This window comes from Elephas maximus, chromosome 1 (genome assembly GCF_024166365.1).
Source record: "Elephas maximus indicus isolate mEleMax1 chromosome 1, mEleMax1 primary haplotype, whole genome shotgun sequence".
Classification (NCBI taxonomy): Eukaryota; Metazoa; Chordata; class Mammalia; order Proboscidea; family Elephantidae; genus Elephas; species Elephas maximus.
Genome location: NC_064819.1, coordinates 143,840,212 through 143,861,734, shown reverse-complemented (window position 1 = coordinate 143,861,734; position 21,523 = coordinate 143,840,212). Strand labels below are relative to the sequence as shown.

General features: G+C 38.2%; 1 protein-coding gene across 4 annotated transcripts in view; it reads right to left on the bottom strand.

Moving 5' to 3' along the window:
* The window catches only part of BCKDHB (branched chain keto acid dehydrogenase E1 subunit beta), a 632,618-nt gene that overhangs the window by 350,506 nt on the left and 260,589 nt on the right, over positions 1-21,523 (bottom strand). Inside the window, exons 10-11 of one of the 4 annotated variants that reach the window (XM_049896108.1) lie at positions 3,768-3,916; positions 1,883-2,134 (exon numbers count right to left, since the gene is read on the bottom strand). The exons of 2 other annotated variants lie outside the window; for them this stretch is intronic. In XM_049896108.1, coding sequence (XP_049752065.1) covers positions 3,776-3,916 — 141 coding nt within the window. In that variant the 3' untranslated portion in view covers positions 1,883-2,134; positions 3,768-3,775. Of the gene's footprint in view, positions 1-1,882; positions 2,135-2,157; positions 3,917-21,523 lie in introns of those variants that run through there. One more of the 4 variants, XM_049896098.1, reaches the window with a different exon arrangement.

The following is a 21,523-nucleotide window of genomic DNA, read 5'->3' as shown; positions in this document are numbered from 1 at the left end:
ATACTATTAAAAAGATGCAATGGCAATATAACTTGTTAAAATAAATAAGTTCAATTAAAATAATAAGATCAACTAAAAAATAAATTAAATGAACACCAGTATATTCAGATAGATCCCATCTACAGGCCAATGTGTATATTTTGTATATTTCCTGCTGGATTGGCCACATTGAATACAGGGTTCTCTGCAAGGAACTCTGAGCCTTAGATGGAGAGGAAAAGGCCGAAGCCAAGGTCCATACTGATTTTTGGCAGCTTGAGCTCAGAACGTCCTGTACTGTAAGCCAACTGGATTCCCTAAAACTTTTCCAAACTTGTTGCTGACAAACTACCTCTTTTCCCATCTTACACTGTACAATTTTTTTTTTTTTTAATCGAGGAGCAGGACTTTATTTTTAGCCCTAACAAACGATTGGGTTCGTTATTTCAGCCTTTTGCTAGTCAGATTCTATAATAAAGTGCATTTACTTCAACTTCAAATTTCTGGGACCTGTGTGGTGAAGGGAGCTCTAACAGTGCAATCTGTGAGTCAGGCCAGGGTGAGGGGCTTTGCAGGGGTATTCCTCAGGCTGTTCAGGACAGTGAGGGGCATAAGAGGCAAAGTAAGAAACAAGAGGCCCTGGTAAAGTCACCAACAAGGAGGCTGCCTCCTGTCAGAGCTGTTTTATTGCTGCCAGTATTTTCTTTTTACCTGCTTAAAAATATAAAGAATAGTCTCATGGAACATCTAGCTCAATTGGCATAGCACAGTTTATAAAGAAAATGTTCTACATTCTACTTTGGTGAGTAGCATCTGCAGTCTTAAAAGCTTCTCAGTGGCCATCTAAGATACTCCAGTGGTCTCACTCCGTCTGGAGCAAGGGAGTATGAAGAAAACTAAAGACACAAGCGAAGGATTAGTTCAAATGACTGATGGACCACAAGTACTACAGCCTCCACCAGACTGAGTCCAGCACAACTAGATGTAGCCCGGCTACCACCACCGACTGCTCTGACAGGGATCACAACAGAGGGTCCTGGACAGAGCTGGAGAAAAATATAGAACAAAATTCTAACTCACACACACACACACAAACACACCAGACTTACTAGTCTATCAGACTGGAGAAACTCTGAGAATATGGCTCTCAGATACCTTTTTAGCTCAGTATTGAAATCACTCCTGAGGTTCACCCTTCAGCCAAAGATTAGACAGGCTCATAAAACAAAATGAGACTAAAGGGGCACACCAGCCCAGGGGCAAGGACTAGAAGGCAGGAGGGGACAGGTAAGCTGGTAATAGGGAACCCAAGGTCAAGCAGGGGAGAGTGTTGACATGTTGTGGGGTTGGTAACCAATGTCACAAAACAATATGTGTATTAATTGTTTAATGAGAAGCTAGTTTGTTCTTTAAACCTTAATCTAAAGTACAATAATGAATAAATTAGAAATAAAAAATATAAAGAACATGGAAAAAAGATTTGCTTTGCAACATCATAGCAAAAGCATGGCAACTTTATAACAAAAAGACTCATGCTAGACCCCACCCTCCCCCTAACCACGCCCCCCAAGAAAAAACAGTATGAATCATTCCTACTCCACCATACTCTGGAGACGTGATCAGTACGTTCATCAGTAAACCTTGTTGTACAAGACAGAAGGATGAGGAAAAACATTCTAGAAGTCTTAACAACATAATCACCTTAAACATAAAGAACTAAACCATTTTTTGTGTGTGTGTGTGTCTGTTAAAATAAAATTGAAAAATCAGCATTTCTAGAGTAAAACTTTCCGTTTTATTAAGAATTAATTAATTTATTACTTGTGACAAAAATTCTTTTTACTAACAGAAAAAAAAAGACACACGCAATTGAAGACAATCTGCTTTTCCTTTATTGAATACTATCTCACACCCAATATTTACATATATAATTAAACAGAATATATAATACTAGCAGTGGAACATTTAAAATAATCTGGAACAAGTTTAATAGAAATCATCAATTCATGTTTTAATACTATAATTCGATAACCTCTCAGCCAATATCCAACATGGTTTATTTCATAAAAATTCTATTTTTAAGAAGACATTAAGTGAGGAAATATAAAAACTTCAGAAAAGTATTTCCATATCTAGTCACAATTTTCCAATTTTTCTGTAAAAGAAATCAGAATCAGTTATAGACATTCTGGCCAGCATGAATTAAATCTGCAATCTCAATTGTTTAGCTACTTTCTTTAATACCATACTTAACTTTTAGGATAGAAAGCTATTCTTTCATCATATTTTCAATATAGGCTTAATTTTTTTTCTCACGTTTAAGAAGAAATACACAGTTCAAATTTAAAACCAGCACCTAAACATAACTTTAAAAGTATCAACGATGCATGTGGCCACTCATTGTTACCTTGACTTTCCTTATGAAAAGGGACAACATGGACAAAAAAAGTGAGGAGGTCCTCTAAGCAGTCCTAACTGTGATCATCAGTGAAGCCAGTGCTTCACAGACATTAAGAGGCTACAACTAGAAATACAGCATTTATACCTGCATGTCTGAGAGAATACCAGGGGCATGTGGACTAAAGGACCTAACATCTTTAACAAACAATATTCCCAGTATAGAACCATAAAAAATGTGGCAATTATGACAAGGCAGTAGAAGACCAGAGGGGGCATAATTTTCTCAATCTACGAAAATGACAGGTATATCTCTCTGGTTTTCTGTGAGCTCACTACCCTCACACAGAATTCAAGAATTACAGTATCTTTAAAAAATACAGGCTGTGTTATTATAAAAAGCCTCTTAAAGATTGAGGCTTTTCAAGATGTATTATGATTTTTTTTAATGCATTCTGAACCATTTCAAAAATGCCAAATATAAAAAAAATCAGTGTGTCGGTGATAAGATCTTCTACATTAAAACCTGAAAAACTAATAATGTTTGATGGAATTCATTTTTGCTAGTATAACACTGTGGAAGGTGCCAGTAAGTATGACTTAGAAAATAACGAATAAATACTATTTATTATCCACTACTTAAAAAACATTCACTTGCCAAAAAAGGTTCTAGTATTGGTGGTGCAAATGGTTAATCACTTGACTACTAGCAGAAAGGTTGGCAGTTTGAACCCACCCAGCGGTGCCTCAGGAGACAAGGCCTGGTGATCTGCTTCCAAAAGGTCACAGCTTTAAAAAGCCTGTGGAACAGTTTTGCTCTGCACACAAGGGGTAGCTAGAGTTGGAATTGGTTCAACAGCAACTAACAACAACTGGCAGCGCTGGATTTTGTTGTTTTTTTTTTTTTTAAGGAAAATTTTCTCTTATTTACAATAAATAGATTTCCGCCTCAACGAATCTATTTTTTTCAGGTAATATAAAGGCAAATTTCAGAGTGTTACAAATCACCGTATATTGTAAATCACTGGACTCCACATCAATGATGCTTGAGGAGCCATTTTTAAATAACAGAAATTACCCCTACTCATGAACAGTTTAAAAAGCTGATAAAAATATACAGAAACGAGGATACCAGATGGAACTAAACCATGCCAAAGAGCATCTTCACCTATAATTCACTGTTAATACATACATCTGGTTTAAGTAAATCAAATAATGCTTATGCTGGATGGCTTTCTATTAAATTGGAATTCTATTTCTGAAATTCATATTTTGTTCTGGAAGCTGGCATTTACCAAAATACAACACATTGATACACTTTGCTCCTTGGTTAACAGCACGTTGCTATCCAGAACGCATGATCACTTTCTCCAAACGCACAGCATACCTACCTATGCAGTCAATAGTTGATCATTTTCCGAAGGGCATCATAGCACTTCCATTTGTCTGGGATGTAAAATGGTTCAAAAATATGAGGAAATGGTGTGTCATACCCACATACTCTTGATATAGGAGCCTCTAAGTTCAAGAAACATTCTTCCTGCACAGAAGAATATAGACGAACTTCAAGAATACTCCTTTTAATTTATAGAAATAAAACATTTTCTCTTAAAATAACTGACTCACTTAAAACACAATTGCATCCAAGACATTAAAATATTTAAATACATTTTAAAATGAAAAAAGCAGATAACAACACATTTACTGTGATTCCAATTTTTCTTACAATATTTTTTTTCTATGTATATGTATCATATGCCTAGACACATTTCTGCGGTTTAAGCCAAACCAGGTTCATACCAAACATGCTGTTCTATAAATATAAATGTGAGGCATAACAAACTCACAACACAATGTTCACGATGGTTAACACTGGAGCTTGAAATTAGCAGTGTTACGTTTTCTCGTTTTCTTGTATTTTACAAATTTTATATAATGAGCATGTAAACCCATGGCTTTCATAATAAATTATTTTTCCTCTCCAGCCAGACTAAACTTCTGTCAATGACTTTACTGTGCTCTGGTCTCTCTCTCTGTGCCAGGCTTTTGTAGATGTGCTTGACCCTGTGCCCAATCACACTCCAAACCCACTTCTCTCTGCCTGTGATATGCACTCATCTCTCAGGTGCCACCTTGAGTCACCTCCCCCAGAAAGTCTTCCTTGATGGTACCGACCTAACTGTTCACCCTTCTCCGCTGAGCTCCCATACCATTCTGTACCTATCACGAGTCACTGGAGGTACTCAATTATCTGTCTTCCCAGAGAGACAGTGAACTCCGTGAGGCCGGAGACCTGGTTCAAAAATATAAGATCCTAACCCTATAGAGCTCTGTAGGAAATTAGCTTTAGGAAAAAAAAAATGTTATTAAAGTGACAAACTCAAGTCTGAAAATAAAATTTTAGAAAGCTGAAAAAATTTTATCTAAAAACAGAAATAGATGATTAAAATATAAGCAAAACAATATTAATTTTACCATTCACAGCTATTAACTGAAATAAAGCTTTTGGTTTTTATTCGTATATTTATACTTTGTCTTGCTTCATAAAGAATTTGAGAAGGCCTAAATTTTCTTACATATTGCCCTAACTGTATTTTAAATTTTTTACTTGAGTAGCAATTTTTATATGAAGGAATCCTAATACTTCCTGTTCAATCCCTACCCTCTGTGCTTATTTCTTCCAACAACTGTGTATTGGGGCAGAAAGGGCACAGGAACAAATTACCTTCAAAGAGAACCAACTGGATATTTACAGCCTTCTCCCTGCCCTCAATGCCCACTATGACACATAGTATCAAACATCAAATAAGCGTTAGTTTTTCTTAGCAACAGGAATTCCTTTTAACAATATTAGAACTTTCAATACACATGGCTTAAAGAGTCACCTAAGAGATTCCACTACTACTAGGATCAAAAAAGATGACACATTAGGTGGATTGTTTCTTGATAGCAACAAGTAACTGTGAAAGGCTTTTAAACTCTCAATTTGGGATTAACCCGTTTTATTTCTTTAGTGGACATAGGCTGTTTTCCATCTTCCCTGAATACTGCATTCTTCATAAACAAACTATCCTTGGACACTGCAAAATACGGAAAAACAAGGACAAAATATTTCACTACATGCCTTTGATTTCACACCTGCTATAAAATACTATTTTTCCAAGCTAGTAACCTGGAAAACTGGCCTACCACAAAATGATCTGTTTGTTAAAATCACTCCTTTTAGCATAATGACTAAAATTATCAAACTAATTTTTTTTTCTAACACTAATGCTCTTAATTCTTCAAGTATGTGAGAATCACTCTTTTTAGGAATACATCTATATGTTTGCAAAGATACAGAAAAAGGTCTGGAAAGTGCCACTTGAACTGTAAACACTGTGTTACATTTTGAGGCTAGGGAGGGGCAAGGAGATGAGAGAAGACTATTTTATATGTATTGTTTTAGTTTTATGAGACAGTATTACTTTTGTAGTTAAAGGACAATAATGAAAAGACTTAAGTTAAAAGTCATTTTTTATGTGAATAAAAGCTTCTATTTTATGTTACATAAATGTGTGATTTTACATACATGGTTTCCTTAATCTGAGAAAATTTATATAAATTATATAAAATTAAATGATTATAAAGCACTGTAAGATATAAAATGTCAGAATCATGAGAGATAACTCAAGGATATATGAAAAAAGACTATGAATAGGGTGCTCAATTTTCTAAGCATATACCCTGACTGAAACAGTTTGAAATTCTAATGCTTTGTTAACTAAAGCTTATAAAAGAGGAGATTTAAATTATTTCTTCATAGACTTATGCTAAAACTTCTGTTCAAGCAGTTGGAAATAAGATGTTTGGATCAAGCAGCTGTACAGTGTTACTTCCCATACCAATGATGTATGTGTGAGTGTATGTTTCTTATTACAATCAAGATGCACTGACAATTACTGGTGATTGAATGCAAAAGTTGGAAACAAAGAAGAAGGATCAGTAGTTGGAATTATGGCCTTGGTGATGGAAATGTTGCTGGAGATCTTATGATAAAACCAAAAAACCCACCACCATCAAGTTGATTCCAACTCATAGCAACACACAGAACTGCCCCCATAGAGTTTCCAAGGAGCGCCCAGTGGATTCAAATTGCCGACCTCTTGGTTAGCAGCCGTAGTGCTTAACCACTATGTCACCAGGGTTTCCAGATCTTATGGTAGAATTTTTAAGTATCAATGACCTATTCACTGCAAATACTTTTTTTCAACAACATAAATGGCAACTATACACATGGACCTCACCAGATGGAATACACAGGAATCATATCAACTAGATATGTGGAAAGAGAACATGGAGAAGCTCAACATTCAGTATCATCAATCAGAACAAGGCCAGGGGCTGACTGCAGAACAGACCATAAATTGCTCATATGCAAGTTCGAGTTGAATTTAGAAATCATCTCAAGAATATATCTGACCCACTGAACACTAATGACCGAAGACCACATGAGTTGTGAGATGACATCAAGGACATCATACACGAGAAAAGCAAAATAAAAAGGCAGGGAAGAAAGGAAAAACCAAAATGGATATCAAAAGAGACTCTAAAACTTGCTCTTGACCATAGAGTAGCTAAAGTGAACAGAAGAAATGATGAAGTAAACAGCCGAACAGAAGACTTCAAAAGGTGGCTCAAGAAGACAAAGTAAAGTATTATAATGAAACATGCAAAGACCTGGAGTTAAAAAAACAAAAGGGAAGAATACAGTCAGCATTTCTCAAACTGAAAGAACTGAAGAAAACATCCAGGACTAGAACTGAAATGCTGAAGGATTCTATGGGCAAAATATTGAAGGAAGCAGGAAACATCAAAAGAAGATGGAAGGAATACACAGTCACTGCACCAAAAATAATTGGCAGATGGTCAACCATTTCAGGAGGTAACATATGATCAAGAACTGAAGGTACTGAAGGAAGAAGTCCAAGTAGCACTGAAGGTACTGGTGAAAAACAAGGCTCAAGGAATTGACAGAATATCAACTGAGATGTTTCAACAAATGGATGCAATGCTGGAAGCACTCACTTGTCTATGCCAAGAAATCTGGAAGACAGCTACCTGGCCAACTGACTGGAAGAGGTCCATATTTGTGACCATTCCAAAGAAAGGTGATCCAACAGAATGCAGAAATTATCAAACAATATCATTAATATCACATACAAGATTTTGATGAAGATAAGTAAAAAATGCTTGCAGCAGCACATTGACAATGAATTGCCAGAAATTCAAGTGGGATTCACAATAGGATGTGAAACAAGGGATATCGCAGCTGATGTCAGATGGATCTTGGCTGAAAGCAGAGAATACCAGAAAGATACGTGTGTTGTAGTGACTATGCAAAGGCGTTCAATGGTGTGGATCATAAAAAATTATGGATGACATTGCAAAGGTGGGAATTCCAGAACACTTAATGGTGCCCATGAGGAATCTGTACATAGACCAAGAGGCAGTTGATTGAACAGAACAAGGGGATATCACGTGGTTTAAAATCAGGAAAGCTGTGCATCATGGTTGTATCCCTTCACTATACTTATTTAATCTGTATGCTGAGTAAATAATCCGAGAGGCTGAACTATATAAAGAAGAACACAGCAACAGGACTGGAGGAAGACTCATTAACAGCTTGCGATATGCAGATGACAAACCTTGCTTCTTGAAAGGGAGGAGAACTTGAACCAATTACTGATGAAGATAAAAGACAGCGTTTAGGACGGGGGCCAAGATGGCGGACTAGGTGGACGCTACCGCGGATCCCTCTTGCAACAAAGACTCGGAAAAACAAGGGAATCGATCACATACGTAACAATCTACGAACTCTGAACAACAAGCACAGACTTAGAGACGGAAAACGAACAAATACGGGCAGACAGCGACTGTTTTCAGAACTAGGAGCTAGCACACCAGGCAGGTGACCTTCGGAGCTGGATCTGGGGCACAGCCCAGGGGGGCAGACGGCACAGAATGGGGGCCCACCCCTTCCCCCCCGAACCCATCCCGGGAGGAAGTCTAGCAGGTTGGCGCGGCGGCGTAGGGGCGCAGCCGGAGGGAGAAGCACCCGGGAGGCAGTGACTGATCTGGGAGGGGGGAGAACAGCGTCCCAGCTGGGGTGCCGTCCCGCCGGGAGTTAGGCGAGAAGCCGACGGGGCGCGAGCGGGGGGAGGGGGTCAACTATATTTCCCTAAAGTGACCCCAGGGCGGGGCCCACAAGTTCGTGCGGGAGGACGCACACCCAGTCCGCGCGTGTGGCACGGCACACCAGAGGGAGAAATCCCCGGAAGTGTCTGGTCTCAAAACAGGGAAAGCAGCATCCCAGATGGGGAGCCATTCCGCTGGGATCTGGGTGCGCGCGCGCGCGCGGGCGGGGCATGAGCGTGGGGTCCGTTTTTATTACCCTGAATTGACCCAGGGGGCGGGACCACCTGGTCGTGCGAGTGACGCCCTCCCAGTTTGCGCGAGAGGTGTTGCACACCGGAAGGAGAAGTCCCCGGGAGGAAGTGATTGGTCCCGAAGCGCAGAAAGTAGCGTCCCAGACGGGGTGCCGTCCTGCTGGGGCTTGGGCGCGCGCACGAGCGGGGCGTGAGCGCGGAGTCCATTTTTATTGCCCTGAATTGACCCAGGGGGTGGGCCCACCTGGCCGTGCAGGTGACGCCAAACCAGTTCACGCGAGAGGTCTGGCGCTCCGGAAGGAGAAGTCCCCGGGAGGAAGTGACTGGTTCCGGAACGGGGAAAGCAGCGTCTCAACCCGGAAGTCATCCCGCTGGGATTTGGGCGCGCGCACGGGCGGGGCGTGAGCGCGGGGTCCATTTTTATTACCCTGCATTGACCCAGGGGGCGGGCCCACCTGGCCGTGCAGGTGACGCCAACGCAGTTCGCGCGAGAGGTGTGGCGCTCCGGAAGGAGAAGTCCCCGGGAGGAAGTGACTGGTTCCCGAACGGGGAAAGCAGCGTCTCAACCCGGAAGTCATCCCGCTGGGATTTGGGCGCGCGCACAGGCGGGGCGTGACCGCGGGACCTAATTATAATCGCCTGAATAGACCCTGGGGGCGGGCCCACCCGTTCGTGCGGGAAACGCCCACCCAGTGCCCACGAGCGGTGCCGCGCACCGGAGGAAGTCCCCAGGAGGAAGTGACTGGTTTCCGAGCAAGGAAAGCAGTGTCCTAGCCAGGGACCCGTCCAGCCCGGATTTTGGCAAACGGGGGCGGAGCGTGAACGTGGTGTTCAGCTCTATATTCTGTGGTGCTACACTCCTAGCTCTCAGATCCCTCCCCCACCCTCCCCAGGCGACCCCATTAACATCCGAATACCCGGAGCCAGAGAGAGAATTCAGATAGGGATCTGACTGCATTTTTTTTTAGCTGACTACTTGGAAAATCTAGTTTCCCAGTGATGGCTCGGAGACAGCAGTCCATATCAAACCACATAAAGAAACAGACCATGACAGCTTCTCCAACCCCCCAAACAAAAGAATCAAAATCTTTCCCAAATGAAGATACAATCCTGGAATTATCAGATACAGAATATAAAAAACTAATTTACAGAATGCTTCAAGACATCACAAATGAAATTAGGATAAATGCAGAAAAAGCCAAGGAACACACTGATAAAACTGTTGAAGAACTCAAAAAGATTATTCAAGAACATAGTGGAAAAATTAACAAGTTGCAAGAATCCATAGAGAGACAGCATGTAGAAATCCAAAAGATTAACAATAAAATTACAGAATTTGACAACGCAATAGAAAGTCAGAGGAGCAGACTCGAGCAATTAGAATGTAGACTGGGACTTCTGGAGGACCAGGGAAACAACACCAACATAGCTGAAAAAAAATCAGATAAAAGAATTAAAAAAAATGAAGAAACCCTAAGAATCATGTGGGACTCTATCAAGAAGGATAACTTGCCAGTGATTGGAGTCCCAGAACAGGGAGGGGGGACAGAAAACACAGAGAAAATAGTTGAAGAACTCCTGACACAAAACTTCCCTGACATCATGAAAGAAGAAAGGATATCTATCCAAGATGCTCATCGAACCCCATTTAAGATTGATCCAAAAAGAAAAACACCAAGACATATCATCATCAAACTTGCCAAAACCAAAGATAAACAGAAAATTTTAAAAGCAGCCAGGGAGAAAAGAAAGGTTTCCTTCAAGGGAGAATCAATAAGAATAAGTTCAGACTACTCAGCAGAAACCATGCAGGCAAGAAGGGAATGGGACGACATATACAGAGCACTAAACGAGAAAAACTGCCAACCAAGGATCATATATCCAGCAAAACTCTCTCTGAAATATGAAGGAGAAATTAAGATATTTACAGATAAACACAAGTTTAGAGAATTTGCAAAAACTAAACCAAGACTGCAAGAAATGCTAAAGGAGATTGTTTGGCCGGATGACCAATAATATCAGGTACCAGCACAATACAAGGTCACAAAACAGAACGTCCTGATATCAACACAACTCAAACAGGGAAAGCACAAAAACAAACAAATTAAGACTAATTCTAAAAAATAAATAAATAAACAAAATAATACACACAACAGGAAATCATGGAAATCAATAGATAAACGATCAAAATAATCAAAAAGAGGGACTAAATATAGGAGGCATTGAACTGCCAGATGGAGAGTGATACAAGGCGAAATAGAAGGATACAAGTTAGGTTTTTACTTAGAAAAATAGGGGTAAATAAAAAGGTAACCACAAAAAGGAATATCAATTCCATAACTCAAGAAAAAAGCCAAGAAAAACGTAACGACTCAATAAACACAAAGTTAAACATTATGAAAATGAGGATCTCACAAGCTACTAAGAAAAACGTCTCAGCACAAAAAAGCATGTGGAAAAATGAAATGGCCAACAACACACATGAAAAGGCATCAAAATGACAGCACTAAAAACTTACTTATCTATAATTACGCTGAATGTAAATGGACTAAATGCACCAATAAAGAGACAGAGAGTCACGGACTGGATAAAAAAACACGATCCATCTATATGCTGCCTACAAGAGACACACCTTAGACTTAGAGACACAAACAAACTAAAACTCAAAGGATGGAAAAAAATATATCAAGCAAACAATAAGCAAAAAAGAAGAGGAGTAGCAATATTAATTTCTGACAAAATAGACTTTAGACTTAAATCCGCCACAAAGGATAAAGAAGGACACTATATAATGATAAAAGGGACAATTGATCAGGAAGACATAACCATATTAAATATTTACGCACCTAATGACAGGGCTGCAAGATACATAAATCAAATTTTAACAGAATTGAAAAGTGAGATAGACACCTCCACATATATAGTAGGAGACTTCAACACACCACTTTCGGAGAAGGACAGGACATCCAGTAAGAAGCTCAATAGAGACACGGAAGACCTACTTACAACAATCAACCAACTTGACCTCATTGACTTATACAGAACTCTCCACCTAACTGCTGCAAAATATACTTTTTTTTCTAGCGCACACGGAACATTCTCTAGAATAGACCACATATTAGGGCATAAAACAAATCTTTCCAGAATCCAAAACATCGAAATATTACAAAGCATCTTCTCAGACCACAAGGCAATGAAGCTAGAAATCAATAACAGAAAAACTAGGGAAAAGAAATCAAATATTTGGAAAATGAACAATACCCTCCTGAAAAAAGACTGGGTTATAGAAGACATCAAGGCGGGAATAAGGAAATTCTTAGAAAGCAACGAGAATGAAAATACTTCCTATCAAAACCTCTGGGACACAGCAAAAGCAGTGCTCAGAGGCCAATTTATATCGATAAATGCACACATACAAAAAGAAGAAAGAGCCAAAATCAGAGAACTGTCCCGACAACTTGAACAAATAGAAAGTGAGCAACAAAAGAATCCATCAGGCACCCGAAGAAAACAAATAATAAAAATTAGAGCTGAACTAAATGAATTAGAGAACAGAAAAACAATTGAAAGAATTAACAAAGCCAAAAGCTGGTTCTTTGAAAAAATTAACAAAATTGATAAACCATTGGCTAGACTGACTAAAGAAATACAGGAAAGGAAACAAATAACCCGAATAAGAAACGAGAAGGACCACATCACAACAGAACCAAATGAAATCAAAAGAATCATATCAGATTACTACATAAAATTGTACTCTAACAAATTTGAAAACCTAGAAGGAATGGATAAATTCTTGGAACAATACTACTTACCTAAACTAACACATTCAGAAGTAGAACAACTAAATAGACCCATAACAAAAAAAGAGATTGAAACGGTAATCAAAAAACTCCCAACAAAAAAAAGTCCTGGCCCAGATGGCTTCACTGCAGAGTTCTACCAAACCTTCAGAGAAGACTTAACACCATTACTATTGAAAGTATTTCAAAGTATAGAAAAAGACGGAATACTACCCAACTCATTCTATGAAGCTACCATCTCCCTGATACCAAAACCAGGTAAAGACGTTACGAAAAAAGAAAATTTTAGACCTATATCCCTCATGAACATAGATGCAAAAATCCTTAACAAAATTCTAGCCAATAGAATCCAACAACACATCAAAAAAATAATTCACCCTGATCAAGTGGGATTTATACCAGGTATGCAAGGCTGGTTTAATATCAGAAAAACCATTAATGTAATCCATCACATAAATAAAACAAAAGACAAAAACCACATGATCTTATCAATTGATGCAGAAAAGGCATTTGACAAAGTCCAACACCCATTTATGATAAAAACTCTCACCAAAATAGGAATTGAAGGAAAATTCCTCAACATAATAAAGGGCATCTATGCAAAGCCAACGGCCAGTATCACTCTAAATGGAGAGAACCTGAAAGCATTTCCCTTGAGAACAGGAACCAGACAAGGATGCCCTTTAACACCGCTCTTATTCAACATCGTACTTGAAGTCCTAGCCAGGGCAATTAGGCTAGACAAAGAAATAAAGGGTATCCAGATTGGTAAGGAGGAAGTAAAGCTATCACTATTTGCAGATGACATGATCGTATACATGGAAAACCCTAAGAAATCCTCCAGAAAACTACTGAAACTAATAGAAGAGTTTGGAAGAGTCTCAGGATATAAAATAAACATACAAAAATCACTTGGATTCCTCTACATCAACAAAAAGAACACCGAAGAGGAAATAACCAAATCAATACCATTCACAGTAGCCCCCAAGAAGATAAAATACTTAGGAATAAATCTTACCAAGGATGTAAAAGACCTATACAAAGAAAACTATAAAACTCTGCTACAAGAAATTCAAAAGGACACACTTAAATGGAAAAACATACCCTGCTCATGGATAGGAAGACTTAACATAGTAAAAATGTCTATTCTACCAAAAGCCATTTATACATACAACGCACTTCCAATCCAAATACCAATGTCATACTTTAAGGGAATAGAGAAACAAATCACTAATTTCATATGGAAAGGAAAGAACCCCCGGATAAGCAAAACATTACTGAAAAAGAAGAAGAAAGTGGGAGGCCTCACTCTACCTGATTTCAGAACCTATTATATAGCTACAGTAGTCAAAACAGCCTGGTACTGGTACAACAACAGGCACATAGACCAATGGAACAGAATTGAGAATCCAGATATAAATCCATCCATTTATGAGCAGCTGATATTTGACAAAGGACCAGTGTCAGTCAATTGGGGAAATAATAGTCTTTTTAACAAATGGTGCTGGCATACCTGGATATCCATTTGCAAAAGAATGAAACAGGACCCATACCTCACACCATGCACAAAAACTAACTCCAAGTGGATCAAAGACCTAAACATAAAGACTAAAACGATAAAAATCATGGAAGAAAAAATAAGATCTACCCTAGGAGCCCTAATATAGGGCATAAACAGAATACAAAACATTACCAAAAATGATGAAGAGAAACCAGATAACTGGGAGCTCCTAAAAATCAAACACCTATGCTCATCTAGAGACTTCACCAAAAGAGTAAAAAGACCACCTACAGACTGGGAAAGAATATTCAGCTATGACATCTCAGACCAGCACCTGATCTCTAAAATCTACATGATTCTGTCAAAACTCAACCACAAAAAGACAAACAACCCAATCAAGAAGTGGGCAAAGGATATGAACACACATTTCACTAAGGAAGATATTCAGGCAGCCAACAGATACATGAGAAAATGCTCTCGATCATTAGCCATTAGAGAAATGCAAATTAAAACTACGATGAGATTCCATCTGACACCAACTAGACTGGCATTAATTCAAAAAACACAAAATAATAAATGTTGGAGAGGCTGCGGAGAGACTGGAACTCTCATACACTGCTGGTGGGATTGTAAAATGGTACAACCACTTTGGAAATCCATCTGGCGTTATCTTAAACAGTTAGAAATAGAACTACCATACAACCCAGAAATCCCACTCCTCGGAATATACCCTAAAAATACAAGACCCTTCACACAAACAGATATATGCACACCCATGTTTATTGCAGCTCTGTTTACAATAGCAAAAAGCTGGAAGCAACCAAGATGTCCATCAACGGACGAATGGGTAAATAAATTGTGGTATATTCACACAATGGAATACTACGCATCGATAAAGAACAGTGACGAATCTCTGAAACATTTCATAACATGGAGGAATCTGGAAGGCATTATGCTGAGCGAAATGAGTCAGTTGCAAAAGGACAAATATTGTATAAGACCACTATTATAAGATCTTGAGAAATAGAAAAAATGGAAAAGAACACATACTTTTGTGGTTACAAAGGGGGGAGGGAGGGAGGGAGGGAGGGAGAGGGCTTTTTATTGATCAATCTGTAGATGGGAACTGCTTTGGGTGAAGGGAAAGACAACACTCAAAACAAGGAAGGTCAGCCTAATTGGACAGGATTAAAAGTAAAGAGGTTTCCGAGATAAAATGAAAGCTTCAAAGGATAGCGAAGCAGGGGCTGGGGTCTGGGGAACTTGGTTTGAGAGGACTTCTAAATCAATGGGCAAAACAATTCTATTATGAAAACACTCTGCATCCCACTTTGAATTGTGGCACCTGGGGTCCTAAATGCCAACAAGCAGCCATCTAAAATACATTAATTGGTCTCAACCCACCGGGAGCAAAGGCAGAGGAAGAACACCAAGGTCACACGACAACTAAGAACCCAAGAGACAAAAAGGGCCACTGGAACCAGAGACCTACAATATCCTGAGACCAGAAGAACTAGTTGGTGCCCGGCCACAATCGATGTCTGCCCTGTCAGGGAACACAACAGACAACTCCTGAGGGAGCAGGAGACCAATGGGATGCAGACCCCAAATTCTCATTAAAAGACCACACCTAATGGTATGATTGCGACTAGAGGAATCCCAGAGACAATGCTCCCCAGAACTTCTGATGGCACAGGACAGGAACCATCCCCGAAGACAAATCATCAGGCATGAAAAGGACTGGTCAGTGGCGGGGAGAGAGATACTGATGAAGAGTGAGCTAATTAAATCAGGTGGACACGGGAGAGTGTGTTGGCAACTCTTGACTGGAGGGGGGATGGGAAGATAGAGAGAGAGGGAAGAAGGTAAAATTGGCACGAAACGAGAGACTGTAAGGGCTGACTCAATGGGGGGAGAGCAAGTGGGAGAAGGGAGTAAGAGGTATGTAAACCTACATGTCACAGACTGATTGGAATGGTAAATGTTCACTTGAAGCTTAATAAAAATTTAAAAAAAAAAAAAAAAGACAGCGTTTAGTATGGATTACACCTCAACATAAAGAAAACAAAAATCTTCACAGCTGGACCAATAGGTAACATCATGATAAATGGGGAAAAGACTGAAGTTGTCAAGGACTTCATTTTACTTGGATTCACAATCAATGCCCATGGATGTAACAGTCAAGAAATCAACCGATGCATTGCATTAGGTAAATTTGCTGCAAAAGACCTCTTTGAAGTGTTGAAAAGCACTGACGTCACTTTAAGGACTAAGGTGCGCCGGACCTAAGCCATGATATTTTCAGTTGCCTCCTATGCATGCAAAAGCTGAACAATGAATAAGGAAGACCAAGGAATTGACACCTCTGAATGATGGTGTTGGCAAAGAGTATTGAATATACCATGGACTGCCAGAAGAACAAACAAATCTGTTTTGGAAGAAGCACAGTCAGAATACTCCTTAGAAGCAAGGAGGATGAGACTTCGTCTCACGTACTTTGGACATGTTATGAGGAGAGACCAATCCCTGAAGTAGGCCATTATGCTTGGTAAAATAGAGGGTTAACAGAAAAGAGGAAGACCCTCAAAGAGGTGGATTGACACAGTGGCTGCAACAATGGTCTCAAACTTAGCAATGATTGTGAGGATAGCGCAAGACCAGGCGGTGTTTTGTTGTCATACATAGAGTCACTATGAGTTGGAACCGACTCGACAGCACCTAACAACAACAACAATATATGTTTCTTTTGGCAACCACGAAAACTGGGCCTCCTTGTTCAGTGACTGTGGCCGGCGCGACTGTGAGGTTCCAAAGCAAATCAAAGTGTAACACATAATCGGAGCAACAGAAGAGAACCCAGAATGGCTCCAAGAGAGGCTTTTTTCCAGCTATTCATTCAGCATCCAGTCAAAAGGACTGAAAGTGAACCCCAAAATAATCATGAACCAAAGCCTACATTTTTTTTTTGCAGTATGTGTATTCACATAAATAATCAAGAGCTTACAGAAAAGCCGATATTCGTTTGTGTGGAATTCTAGTATACGGTATTCGAATTTACTTCTGAATGTGTCTTTTTGCAACTATGAGAATTTTCTTTCTTAAAATACGTTAATAATAAGAATATTGATCATATCCATGATGTCACAGGCATGTGCTAAATGAGTTATATTTCATTTTACTTAACCACTTTAACAAATCTAGGTAGATATCATAGCCCATTTCACAGATGAGGAAAACAAGGTAAAGGAACTTGCACAAAGTCAAATAGCTACATATACAGCCAAGTAAGATTCAAAATTGACTCCAAAGCCTATGTACGTAGTCACTTTTCTGCAAATTTTGCAACATTATCATTGATGAGAATAATAACAAGAGAAAAAAAATGAAGTGGGGATAAAAAAAGAATGGTAAAATGGAAGGCAGCCTGGGATTAAGATTTTCCAATAAAATCTCTGGAGGCATAATGAGTGCTGAGATCAGTCTTACAGCATTCTTCTGCATGTATAAAGAGGGCAGAGGCTACGTCATGTGGTGAAGTGGAAGGCACCCACTTACGCATGAAGGTAACACACAGAGCAATGAACAGATGGTCCTGGGTCACAGGAATCTCCTTAAAAAAAAGCTAACCTAAATGATATAAATTAGCATAAACCAAAAAACCAAACCCAGTGCCGTTGAGTCGATTCTGACTCATAGCAACCCTAGAGGACACAGTAGGACTGCCCCTTGGAGTTTCCAAGGAGATCCTGGTGGGTTCGAACTGCTGACCCTTTGGTTAGCAGCCGTAGCACTTAACCACTACGTCACCAGGGTTTCCATAAATTAGCATAACTCAAATTATTTATGTATTAGCCATCTGGGTTGTTATGCATCTTATAACCAGAAAACGATGCAGGCAATATGAAATAACAATTCCAAATCATAAAAATCATAGACATGGGCAAAATAAATTATCTTTGCCTATTTTCTGTAACAAAACAAAGCAAATTTATAAGTATATTGTTGAAATTGAGGAGGACAGATTCCATAAATTTTCAAGCAGGTAAGAGAGGGTAAGTGAAAAGCAGGTAAGTGCAAACTAATAGAATCCATCATTGTTGCAAGATATATAAAATATTATTCATGATTTTTAAAAAATTAAGTGTACTGCATTTATTCTTATTTTAGTGACTATTATGTATTATGCATATGTATATGTACAGGTATATATATATATATGTGGACTTTCATGGGAGCCCTTAAGATCTCTTAATACCAAACCCATTTCCCTTCTGAATTTTTTAAGTACATCAACCACAAGTTGATTTGTCACGGTATCACAGGAGTTACATCACTGAAATCACTGTCTCAGTCATTCCACACTGTGGCTTTGGTCACCCTCCACAAATCCTTCTGTTGTTTTTATGCAAGGCAGCATAATTGATACAGCATGGAATTTGGAATTCTATCTGAAGGGAATCTTTGTTCTACCATGATTTAACCTCTCTGGGCCTGTTTACTCAATCACAAAATAGAAGTATTAAAATTGCTGCATTACTGTATCACCCTATTGCCTTGTAAGTATTGTTTGTTTGCATATTTGCCTTTCTAGATTGTGAGGTAGCTTATGAAAAGTACCTGGTTTCATGACTGGCTCATTGTAGTGCTCAATAATTGCTAGTTGTTATTTTATTTTTTTCTCCTGCTTTTTTTTTTTTTTCTGGATTTTCCAAGTATAAAGGAATTCCTGACTTAAAATAAAGCTGAGACATTTGAAATGACAAATTAAATCATCGCTAAAGACAAGATTGTGGTATATGCAACAAACTTGAGAAGCAGCACGCCTTACAGGAACTGTGCCTGAACAGCTGCCATTTATTGAACACTTATTAAGTCTCATAAAATTGTAAGAAAATAACGAAGATATGTAAGTGCTGTATGAAGAAGGGGGCAAAAACAGGCATGCGATGAGGAACAGGCTGCACTCAGGTCACAAGGAAAGGCAGAGCCTAGTGTTGCCCCTGGAGCAGCAGGGAAGTAGGGAGCCTGGATGCTAACTGTTAGTTCCTGGGGCTAGGATGTCAGATTATGTGTAGCAGGGGAGGGAAGTCAAGAATTTGGGAAATGGCTAAAAGATAGTAATAATAAAAAAAACCCCAACAAAAGAAGATATTTCCCCAGCACTGCTATTTTTCCATGAGGCCTGTTAGTCAGTTTCTGGAAGGTTGAGTAAAAGAGCCCAACCGATAACTGAATGAAATCAAGGCAGACATGCTTCAAAATATCAAGAATAACGGCTATACAATATCATTTGATGTATTTTTAAAGCAATCATTTGTGGGTTTTTTTTTTAAAGTCAAGGAAATTTCACGCTCATATTTCTAAAACCTATTTTGGAATAATTTTCATTCAGTTCTTCTAATGACAGAAAGTTGGATACAGCCCATTCATTGTGCATGACCATGTACCATCTTGAGTTGGACAGCTATGACAAAAAATTTTAAACGTGATAAGAAAACAATAGGATTTTACAATTTTCCTGTTTCCTCATAGCTAGTGTAAGTTGATAAAGTTTCCTTCATGTTCTTGCAAAACCATTCAACTAATATTTCTAAACATTTAATGGAAAGTCTAGAAAAGCAGGACACTGTAATAAGAAACACACAAGAAGTCAAAATGGACAGACATTTTATCAGATTATCTGAAAAATAGCAGCTTTATGTTCCTCCTTGGAAAATGAGGAATACCACTCCACAAGTTAATTTCAAAGAAATAACTCAGAAAATTGATTTTTAAATTACTTTGCAAACAAAAAGGTCTAGGTTATATCACATAATCATTATTATGCCACCATAACATATTGAAACTATGAGCATCTATTTTATTTCCAAGGGGGGGAAGTGAAGCTATAAATTTAATGAGCACTGAGCAAGACATATAAATCAGAGAATTATTATTTCTTCTCCAGGAAAAAAAAATAAGAAATAGTTTGACGTTATTTGTGAGTATGCTTGGTTTTAAACCTAAATCCTAATACCATTTAGTCTTTGTTCATTATTTAATAGTAAAACAACAGAAATTTTGCTTCTAAATGCATTTAGTTGTCCAGAAGTCATATTTAGCAGGGTTAAGAGTTAACCTCAAAAAATTTAATATGAGAAAACCTAAATGAACACACCAAAATCATGTATATTTGATAGCTTTAAAGTCTGCAAACTTAGAGACTTACAATAGTCCTGGTTATGTAAGGTTAGGCATCTCCCAGCAGTGGACTACGCTTCCAAATATTATCATAGAGTGTTTGTTTTAAATCTGCCATGAAAACTTGTCCATAGCCAAAGCATGACTTTTAGCAGATGAGAAAAAATGATTCTGGTGTCTTGAATAACACTTTCTCAACAAATGAGTCACAGAAACCTATCAAGGCACTATGCCAGCAACTCCAAATTAATTTCTTCACTGGATTAAATAAACACAACTTTACTAGTGTAAAACAATATAGTTTTCATTTAAGCTAATGCTTTAAATAGTATTTATCATGTTTTTAAAACACAGCTTAAAATATATACATTAGCCTGTACCAATTTTTCACATAGCATGGATCTATGAAATCAATTCTTCAAAAAGCAGAGTCTCCAACCTACCCTCACACCAACAGGATGCCCTCCTGAATGTTAGCGCTATGTTTATTTCATTTTTCTAATACCATGCATATGGGATGCATTCAATAAACACATGTTGATATAAGTCCTTCAGTTTTAAAACACAGTTTAATCACTATAACTAAATGAAACTCTATGTAAATAACACAGTTTCACTCGGCTTTGCAGAACACCTAAAACACTACAGTCGAGCTCAACTATTTCAGCAAAACTTCCATGTAAAACCATAATCTTGACTAAACTGAAATCTGAGATCTTTATTACTTAACTTCACAGGGACTTCTGCAATGTCTGCTGACTGTAAAAAAAAAAAAGTCCATTTCTTCCATTTTAATGCAAATTACCGATAATTTGGTATAATTTTTGTTTTCTAAGATTTCTTTCAGCTAAAGAATGGAACTGAATCATAAATTAAGATATTTATTTAAATTCAAATTTCATTTTTAAAACAGAAGCTTATTTTCTAAAGTAAAAAAAGGAATGTTATTTCTGATCTAAACGGGTTTCCCTGGATACAGTCTAGCTACCTAAAACAAAGTTGGCAAACAGTATTAAAATATGCATAGGAATTATTTATGGTTCAAATTGAACAGTCGTGTCAGGATATAAATGTGTTAATATGAAAATATCAAAGATTCTTGATAATTAATGTGTAGAAATAGAAGTAGGGTCTTAAAAATTTAACATTAAAATCAACAATTTATTAATGTAGAGATTATTATAATACAAATAAAAAAATAAATTAAAAAAATTTTTTTATTTGTATAACAGCCTTGC